The sequence below is a fragment of the Aythya fuligula genome, chromosome 14 (assembly GCF_009819795.1).
Source record: "Aythya fuligula isolate bAytFul2 chromosome 14, bAytFul2.pri, whole genome shotgun sequence".
In the NCBI taxonomy this organism is placed as follows: Eukaryota; Metazoa; Chordata; class Aves; order Anseriformes; family Anatidae; genus Aythya; species Aythya fuligula.
The window spans coordinates 6,370,235-6,391,008 of NC_045572.1; the positions used below are offsets into that span (position 1 = coordinate 6,370,235).

Here is a 20,774-nt window from a genome sequence, read left to right on the forward strand (position 1 = left end):
GCTTATTGTTGCCGTAAAAGCCAAGGAAGTTTGGATTTGCCGGTGCCCACTGAGCCAGATTTGTGAAGCATAAATGAGAAAACCTGCCCTGGCCTCCCTTTCCCATAAAAAGCTGCTCAGGTGGCTTAGTGTTGCGGGCTAATAGGGAGGAGGAGGAGGCGGCTGCTGCACCTGCTAATGCTTTGGCTCAGGCTGGTGGCACAGAGGCTCCCGCGAATTCCCCCTGAGCAGCAAGCTGTTAGTGGCAGTAATGCCTCGCTCAGAGCCGCGCTCCTGCTACAACAACAAAGAGCCCTTTGATCCTTTCCATTTGGAGAACTTAAAACAAGAAAGCAAAACTACAATAAGACCAAGTTGGGTCATAAAAAAGGAGAGCGGGAGAGAAGGAGCACCACAGTGCTCCGGAGTGTAATTGTAGAAGCAGCAAATGCTTTGGCACTTAATTCTGCTTTAGTGTCAGTTCAACATGTTTCACGTTTAATACTGGGGAGGCTGTCGCCAAATGCTCTGCACAAACAATCCAGTGCTCCTCGTTGGTGAGTTCGTGGCACTCGGAGAGACCCTGGCTCACATGCAGCTCCCTTAACTCCGCGGCCTTCCGCTACACGCGGGGTGAAGCTGGCCTGGGGTAGATAAACAGTTCCGCAGCAGAGAGATCCCTTTCTGGACTTGGAGTGGCTGCTGCTGCCCGAGCCCTGCTTGATAAAGAGATTGCCACAGCTCCAGCTCACTGCCACGCCGCTGGGCGCATCCAGAGCTGGTGCCCGGCTGTGAATTCCTGGAGATGCCCCGCTGAAGCCACGGCTGCACGCTGCCTACCTCACTGGGTCTGTCCATGTTTCACCCTCAGGGCTGTGCTCTCTGTCACCTCTTTGCAGGCCTGCCTGATGCTTGAGAGTTTTCTGTGGAGGGTGGATTTTAGGTCAGGCATTTTGGAAGAAGTTTATCTCAAGTCTGACTAACAGCTCCCGGGTCGTCTCACAGGGATTGGGGGTGTGTTTAGAAAATAAAAATCTTTATTTCTCTGGAAAGAGCTGAGGTCTCAGGAGCTGAGCACTGGTGTTGGTGCAAGACTGAGGCTCAGTCCCGCAGCCCTTTCTGTGAGGCAGCTGTGGGCTGTGTCACAGCCACTGGTCCCAAGGGAGTTGGGGCACAGCACCCGCGTGGGGCTGGCGGTCCTGCTGGGCAGGGATGCTTCCTGCAGGGCGGGGATGCTGTACACACTCTGCTTTCAGTAAAAAAGGAGGAGAAAGGCCTAAGCCATTATACTGTATTGAGCTTTTCTCTTTAAAACTTCATTTATTCACATAACTGCCTGCAGACTGACCTCCTCCAGGCAGGCAGGTGCCAGCAGGCTGCAGAGGCAAAAGGGACTGAGCACCTCTGGCTGAGCTAGCCCCGCTCCTCAGCCTCAGGAGAGTAAAAGACAGGAGCAGCCTCAATGCTGCTGATGTCTGTGTCCTCCTGGGGCAGGGTCTCAGCTGGGAGATCTGCGGGTGGATTCCTCTCCCTGCATTCTGTCTGTCTGCATCCCTCATGCCAGCCCTGCTCCGAGGGGCTGCCAGGGCACTGGGGCTGGGTGCAGGTCCTCCCCTGCTGCTCAGCAGCTCCTGCCCAGCTGCGAGGCTCTCAAGAAGTCATGTTTATTTTAAAGAATCAGTTCAAAAGATAAAACTCTGTGTTTTGAAGGGTGAGTGCTCTGCAAGGTGCATCCTGACAGTGAAGTATGTATGAAATGCAGCTTGGCAGCATCTCCCCGCTGACGTTGCAGGAGAGGTTGCAGCCCCATATTGGTGGCAAAGAACTGCATCAAGAGCTTTCAGAGAAGGGCAGGCTGCCTTGTCACCGGCTGTCTTGGCCTGAAAGCCACTCACACGTGGTGAGAGCTGTCTCCCTTTTCTCTTCCATCCTTCTCTCCCACAGAGGAGAGAAGGACCGAGGCAGCAGTCTCCATGAGTTTTGGGCTGCTGTTTTAATGGGGATGTGATGAAATGATTGACACCTGATAAAAACAAGGTGACAGAAAATATTGAAAACCCTTACAAATTGTTATTTTGCCCTAATAGATTACTGTGGGTCCAGCTCTCCATGGTGTAGGTAACGTGTGTGAGTGATTTATGCTCTATTGGAGATTATAACAGATGCTGTAAAATCATCTTGTAAGTATTTGAAAATCATTTGTCTGTCTCTGACATGTCTTAGCACGTACAGGAATGCTCTGTTTGGGGAAGAGCAAGGTCCTTATCCTGATTTATCTTGAAGTACTTGTAAATGTTGCTGTAATTTCATGTTATCAAATCATTTAGCTCTTCCTCTTCCAGAACGAAGTTATTTTATCTCGTGTACCTTGTTTACTTCAAATTAGCCCTGAGGTTGGCCTGAAGTTGCACCTTGTTATTCCTACACCTCCTGTCTCCGTCTTAGCCTCTGTCGGCAAATTTGAAGGTATAAGTAAATACTTCTCTGTTATGAATAGAATAACTTCCCCCTCCTACACACACGTTTTCTTTTAATTCCAGTCTTCGTTTTCCATGAGAAACTGACATTGCAGTGCAAGCGGAAACCTCCCAAATTGCATGAAAACGCCTCAATTCTCCTAGCAACAAGGTCAGGGCTCAAAGCCAGGACCTTTCTGCAAGCGCGAGGGAAACAGCCGTTCCAATTACCTGCTGCCCCTGCAGTACAAATTCGGTCGGTTCATCAGCACCTGGTTTTGGGTGGATTTGAAAGCCAGCCATGGTATTGTTTAAAAGTTCTCCATTCATTGGTGAAAGGTTTCTAGTGGGCTGAGCCCTGAGAAACCTGGGGCTGGTTTTATGGCCTCACATTGAAACCTGGTGGAACCCTGTGGTGTCAACTGATTTCCCCCTTCCCCACTCATGTGGCTTTGATCAAACCCAGGGCTCGGAGAATGACCCCCCCAGGAACTGAAACCACAGTGCTTCGCCTAGTTCTGCCATTCATTAATGCATTTGTAACCTTCAGATTGCGGATGATGAAATTAGGACCTTTGTGCCTGGCCCAGGATGGAGTTTGCTGTTGTATGGCACAGTTGGCTCTGTCCCCGTAGGCGTGCAGACCCCGGGTTAGCTGTTTGATGCTAGAGGAAGTCATCCGGTGCCATTTTTCAAACCTTCTGCCTGTTACCGTCCTGTTCTGTTGTTGCAGAACTTGCTGGGATCTCTCCTGCGCTCTTTATGAGACCTACGTGTGGTAACGAACCCCCTTAGACAGGATGGTTCTAGGTTAGCACCACATGTTGCTGCTTGGACTGTTGGTGCTTCTTTCCTGCCCCTGCACACCAGCTCCCCCGGAGTGCACCAAGCTGCTGCGGGTGTGCAGGGCTTCAGGGAGGCTTTCAGGATGCAGCAGCAGCCTGGCCCCACGGAGCTGGCCGTGGGGAAGGGGCTCGTTCCCCCAGCATCGTGCCCACAGCAGCCCTGTGAGGAGGGGCTGGCCACTGTTGCTTCTCTGTTCCCCCAGGGACAGAAAGGTCTGGCACTGGGGTGTTTGTGTGGAGAGGGATGAGTTTAATCATAAGCACGGGCCTGCAGTACCCGAAGCCTCTTACTTGACTTTGCTGGGCAGAGTCTGTAAAACACACAGGGCTCATACGATATCCAGGGCTGAAGTGAGCCTGTATCTACATAATATCTTCTGATGCCTAAAACAAAGCGCTGGTGCAGGAGGCACTCAGTGTGTGATGTGGTCTAGGTGCACACCAGTAAATCAGCAGTTAAAGGACAAAACATGTCTTCTGGCAGAGGACTGCAGGTGAGAAGAATTTCTGCTGTGCATAACAACTTAAACGTGCTGTTGGGTGATGCTGGAACCCCCTCCAGTGCTGTGAGTGCTGTGCAGATTGGAGTCCTGAATCCAACCCGAGACTGATATGTTGTCACACTCCGAATCCAGTTCTGGGACTGGCAGAAAGCCTCCAAGCTGAGGAGAACCCATCTTGCCAAAATCTCAAACCAGTGAGCGGTTTGAGGTCTGGGTGCTGTCCCATCACGGGCCCGTGGCAGTGACGGGGAGGTGTGTTTGCATTAGGCTGCGTCTGAATAGTCCTGGCACTGCGGGCGTTTTGCTCCCAGGTGGTCAGGGAACAGCTCTCACACTCAGGAGCATCTGACCTCCAGTGCTGCATTCAGTCCTGGCTCCCTCTGTGAAGAGGCAAGCAATTTAGGGGCGTGCTGTGGGGTGGATGTGGTGCTCAGGGCACCGCTGTCCCTAAGCTGTCCCCAAGCTTCGTTGGCTTTGGGGTGCAGGAGGTGTGTAGGATGCAGACCCATCCTGAAGGGGCTGCTCCAACATGGGAATCCAAGTGGGGTCGGCTCGTTCCAGGAGCCCCATGCGCCATTTATTTGCCTGCTGTCATGCCTGGGAGGCTGGGGGAGTGTTCAAAGCACTCAGAAAGCTTAGAGCAAGACTTATAATTTTAGAGGGATTTAGGTAGTTGTGGACACAGCTTATAAGGTATTTTTGGAAATATATCAAAAGTGAGCAGTAGTAGCAGAAGCACTGTTGTTTGGCCCATGTGAATTTTTTTTTTTTTCTTCCCCTGATCTTGTATGGGGTTTCCCTGGAACAAGCTCAATTCATCCTCCTTGCTAGTGGAATACGCAAAGCGAAATGTCTTGCTTTGCTTGCAGTTGAAGGAGCTGGACTGGATAAACTGTTGTCTTTGAAAAATCTCCCCTCGGACAGAAGTACTTAAAAAAAAAAAACACATAATGAGTGATCTTATGTTTTTTAATCATTTCTATTTGAGCTGATGTTTGTTATTGCTCCGATTATCAATGTCGAACCAAAACCAGAGTCCAGATGTGATGATTTTATTTATGCCAAATTGGGTTTTGGTCACTGTGCTTGCATTTGGATAATGATTAATGATTTTTTTTTTCTTTTTCAGCCTGATGGCACCAGCAAGGAGTGTGTCTTCATTGAAAAAGTCCTAGAAAACAACTATACGGCACTGATGTCAGCAAAATATTCAGGCTGGTATGTTGGATTCACCAAAAAAGGGAGGCCACGAAAAGGGCCCAAGACCCGGGAGAACCAGCAAGATGTACATTTTATGAAGAGGTACCCAAAGGGGCAAGTGGAGATACAGAAACCTTTCAAGTACACAACAGTCACCAAGAGGACTAAGAGAATACGACCCACCAACCCCAGTTAAAAATAGACAAAACAGTGTCACAATAATAAACCACAAAAAAAAACTGCACCAGAGGAATATTTTTACATTAAAAATAAGGAAGAAGCTCTATTTTTGTACATTGTGTTTAAAAAAAAATAAAAATAAAAAAAATTAATAAAAGACTAGATGGCAAACGCTGGGGAAAAGCTGTTAGGGATTTATTGTGACTTGAAAAACAAAATGAACTGCTCTATTTAAATTGACTTCTTGTTGTTGATGACACACAGGTGCTTATTTCTCTTTTTGGAAAGGACAACTTTTCAAGCATATCCCCAGAGGAAAAAGTAATTATTAAAAATAAATAAATAAAACCAAAGAAAACCAAAGTTCTTTCCCAAAGTTACTGAGACCCTGCCCTGAAAATTGCCAGTTTTGCAGTAATCTATTTATTGTCTGCTGCAAGCTGGACCGAGACAAGATGGTGTGTGCCGCAGTGACTGAGTTTCCGTGGAGTTCTCGACGCATCGATCTTCTGTAACCTTTCTGACGACATAAGGTGTCACGGCTCTGTGATCCTGCATTATGCTCAGTTCTGGAGAATGCTGCTAAATACATTCAAGTGACTACAAAATGACCTAGTACACCAATGATAAGGGAATATTTTAAAACCAGCTATATTATATATATTATATATATATAAGCTATTTATTTCACCTCTCTGTATATTGCAGTTCCATGAACCAAGTATTACTGCCTCAACAATTAAAAAATTATTTAAAACACATGTATATATTTTTGCTGTTCATGCTTCTTTCCCTTTGCTGAATAGTGGTGTTTTTTGGTTTTTTTTTTTTGTTTTTTTTTTTTTGTTTTTTTTTTTTGTTTTTTTTTTTTTTGGATGGACATTTACCTTTGATGTGAGGGCTATACAGTATGTTTGAGATGGTTTCCCCACTATAAACATCATTGCTAATTTAATTCTGTGATTCCTCCTTTTCCTCTAGATTGTCGTCTTTCTTCTCCCTCATTTCCAAAAGGGAGAAATCTTATGTGGGGTGATGGGCTGATGTGCTGGAGTTTTTCAAGAGCGAGGCTTAAATTTGATACTTTTCAGTACACCAAATATTTCCTAAAGCTTTGGCCAAGGAGAAGGTAAACTGGAAAATTAGCATATGACTCAATTAACATGTTCTTACGTGTAGTTCGTGTTTCCTTCACAGGAGTTTTTGAGAGGGTCTATTTGTTTCCATGGAGTCGACGTGATTCAGTATTCTTCTATCTTTTAAAACTCTCCCTAGACCTAGCAAAGCCCCAAACAGACCCATTCCCTCCTTGCCCGGTTCCTCCAGCCTCTCGCTGATTTGCTTTCCTCCTCAGCACAGCCAATTTTCCTTGCAAGTGTTTTGCAGAGAATTTGGATGCTGTAAAGCCACATGTAAACATGAAGCACTGCTCCCTGTTTGCCAGCAGCATGTACTGACCCACCTGGTGGGGTAGGTGAGACAATATTAAATAGAGACCAGCAAAAAGGTGGAACAATCAACCTTAAATCATTGCTGAAATGACAACTGAGCCCCAGTGAAGCTTTAAGGAAAAGCTCGCTTGACTTTCTTCTTGCAGTGTGCGCACGTTGCTGCACTCCCTGATTCCAGCCAGGGCTCCAACTGCTCAGAGCCACTCAGAAAGCTTTTTCTTGTTAATCAGAGGAACGGCTCTCCCAAGAACAAGCTTTCTCAAGATAGCTTTGAGAGCTGCAGCCAAATCCTGCAGATCAAAGCCGTTTGGGGAGATGGTGCAGATAAGCATGCAAACTTGAGGATGCTTATCTGAGCAAATCTCCAAACCTCACAAGCCTGGAGAAAAATGAACAATGCTGAGCGGGGTCACGCCAAGCTGCTCAGCGAGAGGCTGGGCAGCCTTACAGGTGATGCCCTACCCATGTCTGTGGGCAGTGGCTTGGGCAGCCCATTTTCCAGTGGGAGCCACTCCTGACCCACCTGGGGACCAGCACCGAAGCGGGACCTCGCTGTCTGATGGCACGGTGGTGGATATGGTTGGTGGGGGCTGGAAGGCTTTGCCAGTTTTGCCTTCAGATTGATTCACGTGGGAGAGATTTGGGGAGAGTTCAGAGAAGCTCTGGGGGTGGGCGATGGGGAGCGGCTGTACATTTGCTGTGTGAGTTCATCCAAGAGGAGAAACCCAGTTGCTTTCCAGAGCAAGAAAGGGTTTATGGATGCCTTTCTTCTCCTTGAAATACAGCCATGGCCCATAGCACTGAGGATCGCTGTCAGCACGACAGGGTTTGTTTGCCGTTGGGGAAATCAGAAGGGGTGGAGGCAGTGAGTGATGGAGAAGGGCTGGGCAGGAGTCTCCTGTGAGGCCAAGACCAACTGGGGGTGATCTGCTCCCTGTTCCATGATGCCCACAGGAAGGGGTTTGGAGTCTGGCAAGTGTGAACTAGGGGCTGTGCATTGGCAACAGGGGCTTCTGACAGTTGTGGTTTGCAGAAATAGTTGGTGGATAGCAGTGAGGTGGGCTCCTCAGGCTGTGAAAAGTCACTGTGGTGAGAAAATAGCACCCTGGGTTAGGTGCCTTCAGAGAGCTCTGTTGGCTGAGGATGGTGTGTGCTGTGTATGTGTGTTTGAACATCCGCTCCTCACACTTCATTAAAACAACAACCACAAAAAGCAGAAGGATAGATGAGACGATTTCATCACCAGGCTGCCTTCAGAGCACCTTCAGGAAGGGCAAATGGGTGCTCGGGAGCAGAGACACTCAAGAAATGAGAAGAAATAGGGGAAATCCACCACATGCCAAGAGCTGGGCAGGCCAATGCTGACAGCCACTGGGCACATGGTGGTTCTAGGCCTGGGTCATGCCCCATGGTTAGGCCGGAGGTTGCCAGCAGCCCCATTCTCTGTGGAGAAGAAGCTTTTCTGCGTTTATTTCTTCCTTTCAGAAATTCTTCAGGCTCCCTGGATATGATCTGTGGTTCCCTTTGTAGGCTATTACCTTTCATTTACTTTATAATTGAAAACTGTTAATGAGGATTTAATTACTATTGTGGAAATAACCTCAATAGCAAGGGGTGTAGCGCTAGGCGATTGCTCGAAGCAACTGACGGCATGAATGTGTGTGGAGCTCTGGGTGGGCACATTTTAAACAAATACACGGCTTAATTGAAGTTCATAATAGCAGATTGTAACTACGGCTCGAGGAACTACGGCTAGATGTGTAGCGATGTTTTCCTAGCTGGGATCAGATCGTGGCATGCTCTGGGAACGCCATGGTTGGGTTGGTCATGGAGCTGGGTGCAGGTGCTGCAGGGCCCATGGGCATGCCAAAATGTGAGTCTGTCCTAGGGGGGACACTTTGTAGGTCCAGAGAAGAGTTTTTTGTCAATACGTTGAGTGATTGGCACAAACTGAACTGCTGGCTGGGGAGACCTTCTGTGTGGTGGCTCTCCTGGTCGTTCTCCTGTGCTGGTCCCATGACAGTGATGGGTCAGTGGTCCATGCCCAGCTGGGCTCTGAGGCTGTCCTGAGCAGAGCCCAAGCCCAAGGTGAAGCACTGGAGCTCTGCAAAAGTCTGGATCCTGGTCCAGATCTAAACTTTGCACCGGTGTGCTTCCCATAGCACCTCTTGTCTGAGGGGCAATGAGAAGGGAATGAGTCTGGACAGAAACAGGTCCAGCTGTCATCGGGGCAGATACAACCCAACTAAAGGGTCTCGTGAACTGCTGTCTGTGCTGTGCTAAGATCAGCCCTCCCCTTTTCAACCTCGCCTTCCATGGAGCTCTGGGCAGAGAAGGGTGCAGCAAACCTTCACCACAGCTTTGTTGCACCCTGCCTGGGGCTCAGCACCAGCCAAGAGGCCAAGGAGTGTCCGGGTCCCCATGCAAGGTGCCCAGGTGAGCACGGCTAACCCCAGCAGAAGCTGGTTTGGTGTTTCCTGCTCAACAACGGCATATTTTTGTTCTGCCTTTTTGAACAAACGCAGCTGTCATTGCAGGCTTGGCCCCACCAGGCTGGGCTGTAGAAGATGGTCAATCGATTTGTCTCCCTGGGGAGACTTTGTCCCCCAGCAAAACTCTGACACTGGGTTGGCTCTAGGTGGGATGGGTTGGCTAACACAAAACACATGTGAACTTGGATGGAAGAGCACGCTGCGTTACCATACCTAGCTTTGGAAAATAAGGTTGTGTTATGTGAAGAAGTGCATGTGTGTGGAGCAGTGCTGGTTCTTTAATCTCCAAGGCAGGTACCTGCCTACAAAGAAGGAGGAGGTGTGTGGATGCCGGTGAGACTCTGAACAGTCTCTGCAAAGCCCTTTGCCTGCCCCGGTCTCCCTCACTCAGCCCTTGGCAGTGGCAGAAAGGGAAGGACAAAGCCTGGGTGACCCTGGGGAAAAACTTTTCTCCTCCATTCTCTCTCAAGGCATTAAACATTGCAATTTTTGTCTACTCCAAGGGAAAGCAGGTATATTCCTATGCATAATTTCCTGATTTACTGCCAAAGGGTGGAAGTTTACACTTAAGATTCACAACAGCTGTTTAAAGTGCCGCTGTCTCGTGCCAGCCATACCACCTGAATGGCCAAGGGATATATATAAAACTTCAATTATTTTTTGAATGTTTGTTGTTATTCATTTGGAGACGGATGAGAGGAGATTCCTCACGAATGATGTAACCTACGTAGACTCTGTTATTTCCAACGGTGTGAGCTGAAAAATTAGGGAGGAAAAATCAGGTCAAACTGAAACTTTTCTTTTTTAAGTGAGACAAAGTACTGGGTGGAGAGATTTGGGTTTACCAAAAACATTTAATTCAACCTATTTAACAATTTACTTCTTCTCTTAAGTGTAGATGATTTTAAAGGTAAAAAAAAAGACAGAGACAAATCAGAAACTTCACGTTGAAAACAAAAAACAATATTTGGTGTTGAAAGAAATTTCCCCTGCTTATTTTTCAGTGGAAACTGATTTCAAAATATCCGAAGAGATTTGAACTCCCCCCTCTAAAATGCTGTCCCTGTGGCAGTTTGTCTCTTCAGCAAATGCCACCCCACTCCAAGCACTGGTGTGCTCTGTGTGAAGATACCCACAGATATTCCTTGGAGCCTGTGGCCATCCCCATGGCCCCAGGCCTCCTGGGTTAGCCATGCCTTGCTCGTTCCTGCTGTTCCTCCACCACCACCCCCTTGTCTCCAGGACATGAATCTCAGCTGATGAGGGGAGCAATCGTAACCAGAGGAAAAGAGCTCATAGCATGGTTTACTTTATCCCATGGTGTTTTAACCAGCCTCATGTAGGAGGGCGCAATACCTGTGTGGGGGTATGGATCCAAAAGGCCATGGATCATGCCAAGCTGGGAGCCCCGTGGCAGAGCATATGGGTGGTGGGGGTCCCGGTGAGACCAAAGGGATGGGGCCAGGGAAGGGCATGGAGACCCCAAGCACCCCTCTCCTAGCCCAGCATCCCAAACCTGCTCAGCCCAGCTGCATTTGCACCTGCTAGAGCAAGGGAAGTCCTTTTGCTGTCAGAGCAGGCAATTCCGAAACTGCATCCTGAGTAAGCTGGAGGAGCTGTGGGAATCTTGGGAGAAAGCTGTAATTTGGAGATTTCATCCCAAAACTTTCCAGCTAAGGAATCTGGAGGAACGCAGCTCTATTGGGGTGTTGCTGTCCCTTGTCACCATCAGTAGCCGGGAGAAATGTACCTTCAGCAACCTTGGCATGGGCGAAGAAGAAAGGGAGAAGGCAATGGCTTTTGGGGCATTTTGTGATGCTTCCCAGCTTGAAGCAAGCCCTGTCCTGGGCTAGCTGGGAGCCAGCTGTCTACTTGAGGGATGTTGTGTGCAAAGACAGGAGGAAGCAGTGTCAGGAACCACGGAGCAAAGTGATGGTGTGAGATAGGCCATGGCCCAGGGCACGTAAGTGATTAGTGCATTAGTTTCTGGGAGGTAGCACATGTTACTTTGATCATATGACCGTATTTGCATGAATCAGAATGTAAAAATCTTGGCTGGAGTTTACAAAGGAGCCTAAAGGAATTAGCTGCCTATCTACCCATGTATCTGACACAGGCAAATAGTGAAAACCCTTCCACTCCTTCATGGCACTATTATTTCCCAAGGAGAGTCAGCTACATGGAGCTTAAATGTTGTTTACAGCAATGGCAGGCTTTAGGGCTGTGATCATCTCTGCTCGAGAGTTTTCAAAAGGATAAAATGAGCCTCCTATTATAAGGGCTGAAAATGATCCTAAATGAATAACACACATGCAGCTTTTGCAGGCACACATTTTTGAGACATTGGAAATGTTGGCACATGCAAACAAACAAAAACACATGTCTCAGGTCTCTGGTTTTCATAGATTTCTGCATGCCATGACATTTTGGGGGGTGGCATTGCCAAGAACTAACGAACCAGATTCCCCAGCTTGGCTCGCAGACCTGGCTCGGGGACACGGGGACCATGAGGGGAAGCTTTGGGCTGGGAGGGGAGCACCCAGCAGAGCCCTCTGTGGATGCTGCTGCCTGTGGAGGAGGCAGCAGGAGGGAGGCCATCCTCTTTGCCTCCCTTGTGAGCAAGGTTTGCAGCGAGGAGGCTCTCAGGAGGCACCTGAGACTGGGTGTAACACCCACCTCTGCTCAAATGCCAAGAGGGAATGGAGCCTGCTTGCTCCGGTGTGGCTCTGAAACCCCAAAATACTGCCCACAGCTTTAGGCAAGTTATGGGACTGTGACAGCCATGACGTTGGTGAGTGCCATCAGAGCCAGTGCTGGGGACCTGTCTCCTTGTCCAGGCTATGTCCCTGTGCACCAGCAGTTCCCATCCCATCTGTCCATCTGAACTGCTAGGGAAAGGCAAAATACCATTTCCTCTGGGGTCAGATATTTTGGAGAGGGAAGAAAGCAATTTGCGGCTGTGTTGTCTGCTTGATCAAAAGTGTTACCGGACTCTGCTACACAATGTGCGCTCCTTAAACCAGTCCCAATTAGCCCTTCTTGCTAATGCTGCGTTTCATTCCTGGGAGACTGCACTGGGAGAGCTGTTATGACTTTGTGATTGTGCACATACCTTTATGTGCTTTCATTCTTAATCCCCTTTTTGCAGAAGCCAAAAGGTCTTCCAGCCAAAAAGGAAATCAAAACCTTTTGTTGGCTGCTTCATAAGAATTAAGGGTGGGATGAAGGTTGTAGCAGGATCTTAATTAGCCATTGTAAATAACGAGAGCGGCAGTGCCTGCAACCATATACCACCTTGGGTTGAGATATTGTCAGACCACACAAAGCTAGGTGAATGGGCAGCACAATGGCAGCTAAAATTCACCACTGGCAACCACGGGGCACGGCACTCTGCAAGGAATAGCTTGAGCTCTGCGCACACCTCCGAGGGCTCCAAATTAATTGCAATCACTTGCACTTTTCTTGAACCATCCTCGACGACTCCGAGGTATTTTTCCTTTTTGCTGTCAGGAAAGTAAAACAAAATATGGGGATGGTTAAAGAGAGGGACGAAAAGTATTCCTGAAAGGCTGCCTGCTCATGTCGGGAATCCCGAGGAGACCCGTGCTGAAGTGCTGGGCTCCGAGCTGGATATCTGATCTCGGAGGGGATGTAGGGGGAATAATAAGTGCTCAGAGGCTGACAATGCAAACGATTAGAGGCCTTGCGAGGGAACGCTTTATGAAGAGGTATTGAAAGGACTGTGCCCGCCTCATTTAGAGACAGGAAAGTAATGAATAGTCTAGACTGCAGGGAAAGTGAATGGGGATTGCCTGCTCACCTGCTCCCAAAACACAGGCGGGGAAATTCCATGAAAGGCAGCGGGCTTCAAACCTGGTAAAAGAGATTGGTTCTGGGCTTGGGGAAAATTAGCACAGGGGCTGGAGACTGACCACTGGGACTGACCACTGGGACTGACCACTGGGACTCACTGCGAGGTGGGTGTGGGGCACGGCTGGTGGGACAGGGCTCAGGACTGGGTTTTGTCCCTTGGGGCTTGGGCTCTGGGAGTGCATCCATGCTGGTGATAGCTCTGATCTGGGGAGGGGGACCAGGATGCAAAATTAAGACCTGCTCCACAGCAATGGAGGACTTTTGTTTTGAGAGACCTGCCTTGGACAAGGAGGGCACTTAGCACCATATCTTTATGGATGGGCGGTTCTCCCCTTCCGCATGGTGAAAGCTGTGGTGGCTTCTCCCTGCTTTATTCATGCTAACCAGCTCTGCACATGTCGTGGTTCCGCTCGAGTGGGCAGCCGAGCTCCACCACAGCCGCTCTCTCACTCCCCCTCCTCAAAGAGGAATGGGGAGAAAATATGTGAAAAGGGCTCAAGGATTGAGATAAGGACAAGAAAATCACGCAATAATTATTGTAACGGGCAAAACAGACTCGGCATAAGGAGATAGTAAGATTTATTGCCTATTACTAACAAGCGAGAGAAGTGAGAAAACAAAGAAAAAAAAGCAAACCAAAAGCACCTTTCCCCCCATCCACCCTCTTCCACCTCCTCCCCCCAAGCAGCGCAGGGAAACGGGGAAATGGGGGTTATGGTCAGTCTACAGCACTTCTTCTCTGCCGCTCCTTCTTGGTCACTCTCGTCCCCTGTGCTGTGGGGTCCCACCCACGGGATGCAGTCCTTGATGAACTGATCCGGCGTGGGCTTCCCACAGGCAGCAGCTCTTCCAGAACTGCTCCAGATATGGGTCCGTACCACGGGGTCCATCCCTCAGGAGAAAACTGCTCCAACCTGGCTCCCCTACGGGCAGCAGCTCCTGCCGGGTCACCTGCTCCTGCGTGGTCTCCTCTCCACGGGCTACAGGTCCGGCCCAGAATCTGCTCCGGCAGGGGTCTTCCACAGGCGGCAGCCTCCGTCGGTGCAGGGCCACCTGCTCCACCGTGGTCTCCTCCACGGGCTGCAGCGTGGAACCCTGCTCCACCGTGGTACTCCATGGGCTGCAGGGGGACATCCTGCTTCACCATGGTCCTCACCACAGGCCGCAGGGGACTTCTGCTCCAGCGCCTGGAGCACCTCTCCCCCTCCCTCTACACTGACCTTGGCACCTGCAGGCTGTTTCTCACTCCCTTGACTCTCCCGGCTGCTGTCTGGCGCAGCGTTTTTTTTCCCTGTCTCAAATATGCTCTCACAGAGGCGCAAACAACATCGCTTATTGGCTCAGATCTGGAAAACAATGGGGCCCTTCCCAAACATGGGGCAGCTTCTAGATCTTTCTCACAGAAACCACCCCTATAGCCCCCTGCTACCAAAACCTTGCCACGTAAACCCACTACAGCACAAGACACCTCCCATTGTGCTTTGGAGTCTTTTCCCTTTCTAGCACACACCCCTGTCATCTCTCATGCTCCTGTGCTGGCTGAGGGAGCAGCCAAGGGGCTCCGTGATGCCCCCTGGGGTCCTTCCTCCCTTCGTTACCATTCCACCCCTACACGAAGATCCAGAGCCATGTTTCCCCAAGGAGCCACGCTGCCTGCAAACACCATCCTGCATTTCCTCGTGGTGGATCCCAAAGTACGTCCCACGAGGTACAGGCCCGCCTGCTCACATGGCAGCTGTGTGCACCTGGTTGGAGCTGGAGAGGACAACCGGCTCTGCCTCCATGGAGCCACCTGGCTTCCTCCAGAATAGTCCCACAAAAGCAATTAAGTGCAGATGGTCCTGCTCTGGGGGGTGGAGAAGCAGTGTGGGTGCAGAGCGGGGCCGTGCAGGGATCGGGATGTCCTGGGCGGCTGAACCTCACTGCTGCTGCTGCTGCTGCTGCTGCCAGCCGTCCCCGTAGGTGGTCTGAACCTAGCCTGGAGTGCCCTAATCTCCAATCTGCTGTAGGAGCCAGGTGGTTCAGGGCTGGCTGTTTGCTTCGTACCTGCACGAGGTGTGAGCTGGGACCACGTCATGTGCTCAACACCACCAGAGCCTCGCCCTCCCCGGCCAGCTGCTCCAAGCAGGAGGCTCGGGTGGTGGGACATGTGCTTGGGGGTGCTGCTGTCCCACCACCTGCTTGTCCACGGGTCCTGCAGAAACCCTTCTGTTTCCCTGGAGCATCCAGAGCCTCCCCTTGCAAATTTACAGGTGGCTCGTGCCCGGCACTGTGTGGTGCAGGAGCCAGGAGCAAGGCATGGTGTCGGGGTGCATGCCTTTGCATTATGCTGTTCATCCACCAAAGCCAAGTGGTTCAGGCACCAGGATGGAAACCAAACCCTTTTTTGCTGCTTCACAGCCAAAGGCAGGGCCGTGCTGGCCTCTACTCAGCGGCGAGGCAGCGCCTTGGAGGCTGGGCAGGGAGCGGAGGCACCTGGAGCTGCCCCAGGTCCGGGCACACACAGAGCTCCAGGATGGGTAACCACAAGGCATCGGAAACAGCACCAATGGGGGAAGAAAAATCGCATCAAAGGGGCAGGTGGGGATGAGCAGAAGCAGTTTGGTCTGGAAGCTTCCAGAGAAGAGGTTGTGGGTGAGAGCGAGAGCGGGGCTCTGGCTGGGCTTGGAGGCTGGAGAGCCAGGGAGGGCTGCGCCCACGCCTCCTGGCACAGACCCTGCTGCGAGCATTTTGGTTCATTATCTGCTTCTGGGGTTTTATTATCGACTTCACATCCGTCCCGCAATATCTCCTCCGCTGTTTGGAGAGCGTGGCTTCTTCCAGACCAGAAACATCCGCATCTTCCTGGAGGGCAGGGACACCTGCTAAGGAGGCTGAGTCCCTGCACCCACGTGGACTGGGGTAAATTGAGTCAATTATCTCCCTGCATCTCTGTTGAAAGTGGTACTTAATCCTTTCCTCTAAACCTTTTATCTGACATTAAATGGTCATTAGTTTAAAAGAAAAAAGTTAAGCTGACTCTCTTTCCAGCTGGAAAAACCTTCATAATTGCAGTAAAAATGCACCGAGGGCATGTACTGATAACATTGTTTTAGGGAACAAACAAAATCCACCATCAGTTTTGCATTAATTATTTTTCTGGGCAAATGAATTAAACAAACAGGACCGCTGATTTGTTACTTGTGGGCACATTATTGTGTTTACTATTAGACCTTCCTGGAAATTTCCCGAGTTAGAAGAAACATTTAAATTATAACCAGCTACACGTTCCTAGTGGGAAGCGTTCCCAGTCATAAATAATAAAGCAGACTTTAGGCTGATGAGAAGGAATTCAGATCCATCTCCCCGACGTTTCCAGTCCAAACCAGGAACCCACAGCCCTGCTGCTCAGTGCCATGGGGTCCCGCAGAGATGCTCGGGCAGGCACAGGGCACGAGGCTCGTCCTCCTGTCCTGCACCAGGGCTCATTAGCTGATGAAGCCCAAACGGGATCCCAGCCCACCGCCTGCACTGCAGCAGGGCAGGATGGGTCTGTCTTTGCTCCTTGTGGCCAACGTTGACCTTGAGGAGCTCAGTGCACTGAAGGCTCCCCCAGTCCTGTGCAGGAGGGATGGGCCTGATCCTGCCAAAGGGTGTCCCAAGCACCCTTTGAGCACCCTCTTGGGTTTCCTACCAGGGCTTCTCCGTCGGGGCTCTGTCCTGGTGCTCCAATGCTCCTGGCTTCCCTAGCCCTCCACTCAGGGTGTGAAGGGGACCACTGCTACCTGAGGATGTTTTATTAATGAGACAAGTGATGTGGCTGCCCCATTAATGCCAGGGGCTTAAGATAAGTGCTGTTTGCAGCTGTTGGAGCGTTTTGGTCCTGCTGGCACCCAGCTGGTCACTGCAGTGTCCTCAGCTGCTGCCTGCTCTGCATGCGGAGGGCACAGGGATGCGGCTGGGACCACGGGTTGCATTTGTGGGTTTGTGCAGCACTCAGTACGGCAGGGCTTTTGCATGAGAAATGTCAGGGTAAGGGCAGCACAGGGCAAAGCAGGGATGAAATGCCTTGCAGCAGGAGCCCCTTCTCGGTGCAGCCAGGGCTGCTGCAAGCGGCTCCTGTTTGCATAACGAAGCAGCTCGGTGCTTGCTGTCTGCCCGCCTCATTTATGCTTTTCGACAGTTCCTCGCCCCAATCCAGCCAGACTTGACATTAGCAGATGCCAGATGAATATTTGCACAAATGTTCACCAGCGAGTTTTTGTGCCGCTCCCTCCCTCAAGGTGGCAAGTGTGGGTGCGGCGAGCGCTGCCGTGTTTGTGAACATGTCCCTTTGAACTCCCTTGGACGGGGAGGGTGAAAGAGAGGGGAAAAGGTTTTCCAAGCAAGAAAGAAAGAAAGAAAAAAAAACACACACACCACCATCTGAACAGGTTCCAGCATGTGTTATTTTGTTGTTAACCCAGAAACCTGTGGATACTGGAATCTGGGAAAGGAGAGGAAGGATCGAAATGGACTCAGCGAGAGCAGCAACGTGGAGAGAAATAAAGCAAATCTAAAAAAGCCCCTGATCGTGCCTTTGGTGTTGTTGATATGAAAATTAGACACATACAAATTAGCTAGGAAATATCCTGTTTCTTTTGGGGGGTGGGGGCGGAGAAGGTATTAACCTTATAAAGGGAACTCTCCGGCCACCCCGGGGATGGTGTGAAGTAAGTGTTGGGTGATGTGTTGACTTTAATGCAGGAAAGAAGTCTGCTGCTGAGAGCAGCATTAATCCCGTGTCTGCATTTGCTCTGCAGTTGTTAGCATCCTCCCTCATCTCCCGAATGCCAGCGCCCGATTTAAAGAGGCACAGGGAGGATGCTGCTCTGGACGGGGCTGGGGCACAGAGGGGGTTTGTGGCTGAGAAACCCAAATCTGCTCATCCAGCGGTGGATACTTTGGGTGACCCCGAGCCTCGCCTTTGGTCCCCATGGGACCCTTCCCACTGCGACATCCCTCAGTGAGGAGATATCTGAGGAAGGAAGAGTTAAGCGCAGGCTGGCAGAGCTCCCCTGCCTCGCCTCCCCAGCTCATCTAGCAGATGGGGCAGGCACTAATTATCCCCCCAGCCGGTAGCTGTGCGGTGAGGGCCGTGCCATGCTGGAGCCGTGCCACACCGGCCGTGCCATCCCGCTGGGGAGGGTGTGTGGGGTGCCCGGGGGACGTGGTGTGAGGGCCAGGCTGGGCAGGGGACACCTCAGGTCAGGAGTAGGGACAAGGTGCTGAGGGCCAGGGGGTATCTCCCCTCTCCTCCTAGCCTTGTGTTGGGCACACCGATATCCCTAATTCCTCAAGGCAGTTCCCAAAATAACAAGCGGCTTTTAACCGCTGTGACGCATCATGGCAGGTAACTGGAAAGCCGCTTCGGCAGATGCTCTTTCCTTCAAAACAAACGAACAAACAACCACAAATCCATGTATTTAACATGTCCAAGAGAAGCACAATGTTTGGTCAGGACTGGAGGGACTGGTCCAGCACTGCCTTTCTGAGGGATGCTCTGCATGAGCCTCCCTGGGCATCGCCACCTCTCCCCCTCGCAGCATCTGGGGTGTCAGCGCTCAGCACCCCGACACCCCGTGGTATTTGCACATGAAAGATGCGTTAGGAACAAAGCGTTATTGATTATTATCCCCTCTAGTTTCAGAGCAGGCTATAGCATTTCATGTGCACGACACAGTCCATGGGCTTGCTGGAATAAATAACACATGTGAGCTTGTTCGTATGCCGAGTCAATAGGGAGCTGTCGGCTTACATGTGATTTCACACGTTTTTTCAGCTAGCTCAGCAATCCAAATGCAAAATCCTGCAAACAGGGACATCGTGTTTATTTCTGACAATCCCCGGAGAGGGCTGTATCCGTAAACCAATGAATGGATTACACTCATCCATAGATGATTTTTTTTTCCCATCTGTGACAGATATTATATGGAAAATCTCCATTTAATATGTGATCCAAGAATAATTCAATACAAGTGAGTAATATAAGTTTAAAATATTGTAAATCCCTCTTAACTCTTTCAGGGTAGTGTGTGCTGGAGGAAAGCAGAAGCTTGTGGAAATCATTTGTGAAATGGGGGGGGTGACGCTTTGCAGTTTGTGTCTCTACCCCAAGACCTAACACTCATACAGCTCTTGGGCTTGAGGGAGTGGGATGGGTCGGCCAGGCTTGGTCCTTCTGAGGGGCAGAAAGAGGGGTCTGAAACATAGAGATCACAGGCATGTCTTGGACAATGCCTTCAACAGCTGCTGGAAAGTTATTCCTCTGCATGAGTCCTCTGCTGACACCTGGATGGAGCACCCAGGGCTTGGGCCAGCAGCTGCACAACTGGGATAATCCATTGCTATGTGGTCAGAGAAGATGCTCATGGGTGGCAGCGTGGGCTGAGTGATGTCTGGGGCTTTGTCCCTTCATTGCAGCATGGCTGACACTGTGGTGATGCCAAGGCCAGCCTGAGGACCGCAAAGGGGTGATGAGGCAGCTGACCGGCATTGGGCAACACCTAGAGAAGCACCTGAGCAGAGAGAGGTGATAGTTCTAGCTAAAGGTTATAAACATATTGGTCTTGGGCTCTGTGCACCAGCCCTCAATTTCTGGGCCTTCTGAAAGACAGCTTCTGTAATTCCTGGCCTGGTGTGGGTTGGGTAAAAGGGGCAGTCCAAGAGAAAGGGGCTCCAAACCCTCTCCTGAGCTTGCCAGTGTGCCCCAGAAACAGTGCGTCACTGAGACATGAGCTGGCAGATAGAAATGAAGGGAGCTAGCTTCTGCTTTCTGCTCTTCTACCCTGGCATCTTAAAAAAATAATGTAGTACATACCTGCCCCACTCCCCTGTCCATTTCATGCTGGAAGGAGGAGCAGAGGGTGTACAACAGTGTCCACACACCTGGTCTCTCCAGCCCAGCATTTCCTTAGCATGAGGCACTGAAATAGATGTTGGTAGGTATTCACAGCAAAAATCCAGAATATTGAAACATCTAACCAACAAATTTTGAGAAATTCCACTGTGGAAACACCATCTGGTGTTACATCAGACTAGGTTGATGTTCCTCACTGTGTTCCCTGAGCAGTCCAGTGTGTCCTGGACCTGTAGCTCCAGGTCCCCTCATCCTCAGGCTCTTTCAGAGCCCTTCTCATCCAGCTTTGTCCCCTGAGGTTCGCCATGGCCCTGCTGCTGTGCTGCCCCAAGCTCCTTGGAGGTGTCTGGCTGTGGTGCTCCATGATGGCCCAGGCAGATGTGGGATTTCCTGTGGGTCTGGCATGAAAGGAAACACTTTGATTTCCCTGCTGGACAAAGCAGCTCAAAGAGATCTCACTCTACAGACATTTAGATGTCAGCCAAATCCCATTTTCTAATGGGATTATTTCCTTATTTTCCCCACCCAGCCAGCAGAAATGAGGCACTGACTGACAAAGGCTGACCCCTCCCCCCCCCACATAGATATAGATGTAGGTGTAGGCATAGGTATAGATATAGAAATATAGGTGTAGTTATAGGTACAGGTATAGGAATAGGAATAGAATTACAGATCAAGATATCTCCACACATGTATACAGAAACATGCACGCACATACACATAGAACTGTGTCTCCTTCTCTGCTGCTGCCACCCCAGCACCCCACAGCTTTTGTCCCCGACCTGCGCCCTTGCAGCATCACTGCTTCGAACCCCAGCACGAGCCTGCAGGCAGCAGATGGGTGCAGACAGAGAGTGAGCGCAGGAGGACGATGAGCCAATATTGCTCAGTATGATAGACAGTGGTCTTAGCACACCA

General features: G+C 50.4%; 1 protein-coding gene across 1 annotated transcript in view; it reads left to right on the top strand.

Annotated features, from left to right (window-relative positions):
• Positions 1-5,228, top strand: part of FGF18 (fibroblast growth factor 18) — a 68,981-nt gene extending 63,753 nt beyond the window's left edge. Inside the window, exon 5 of the mRNA XM_032196882.1 lies at positions 4,913-5,228. Within this exon, the coding sequence (XP_032052773.1) occupies positions 4,913-5,179 (267 nt within the window). The 3' untranslated portion in view covers positions 5,180-5,228. The remainder of the gene's footprint in view (positions 1-4,912) is intronic.
• The last annotated feature ends 15,546 nt before the right edge of the window (positions 5,229-20,774 follow it).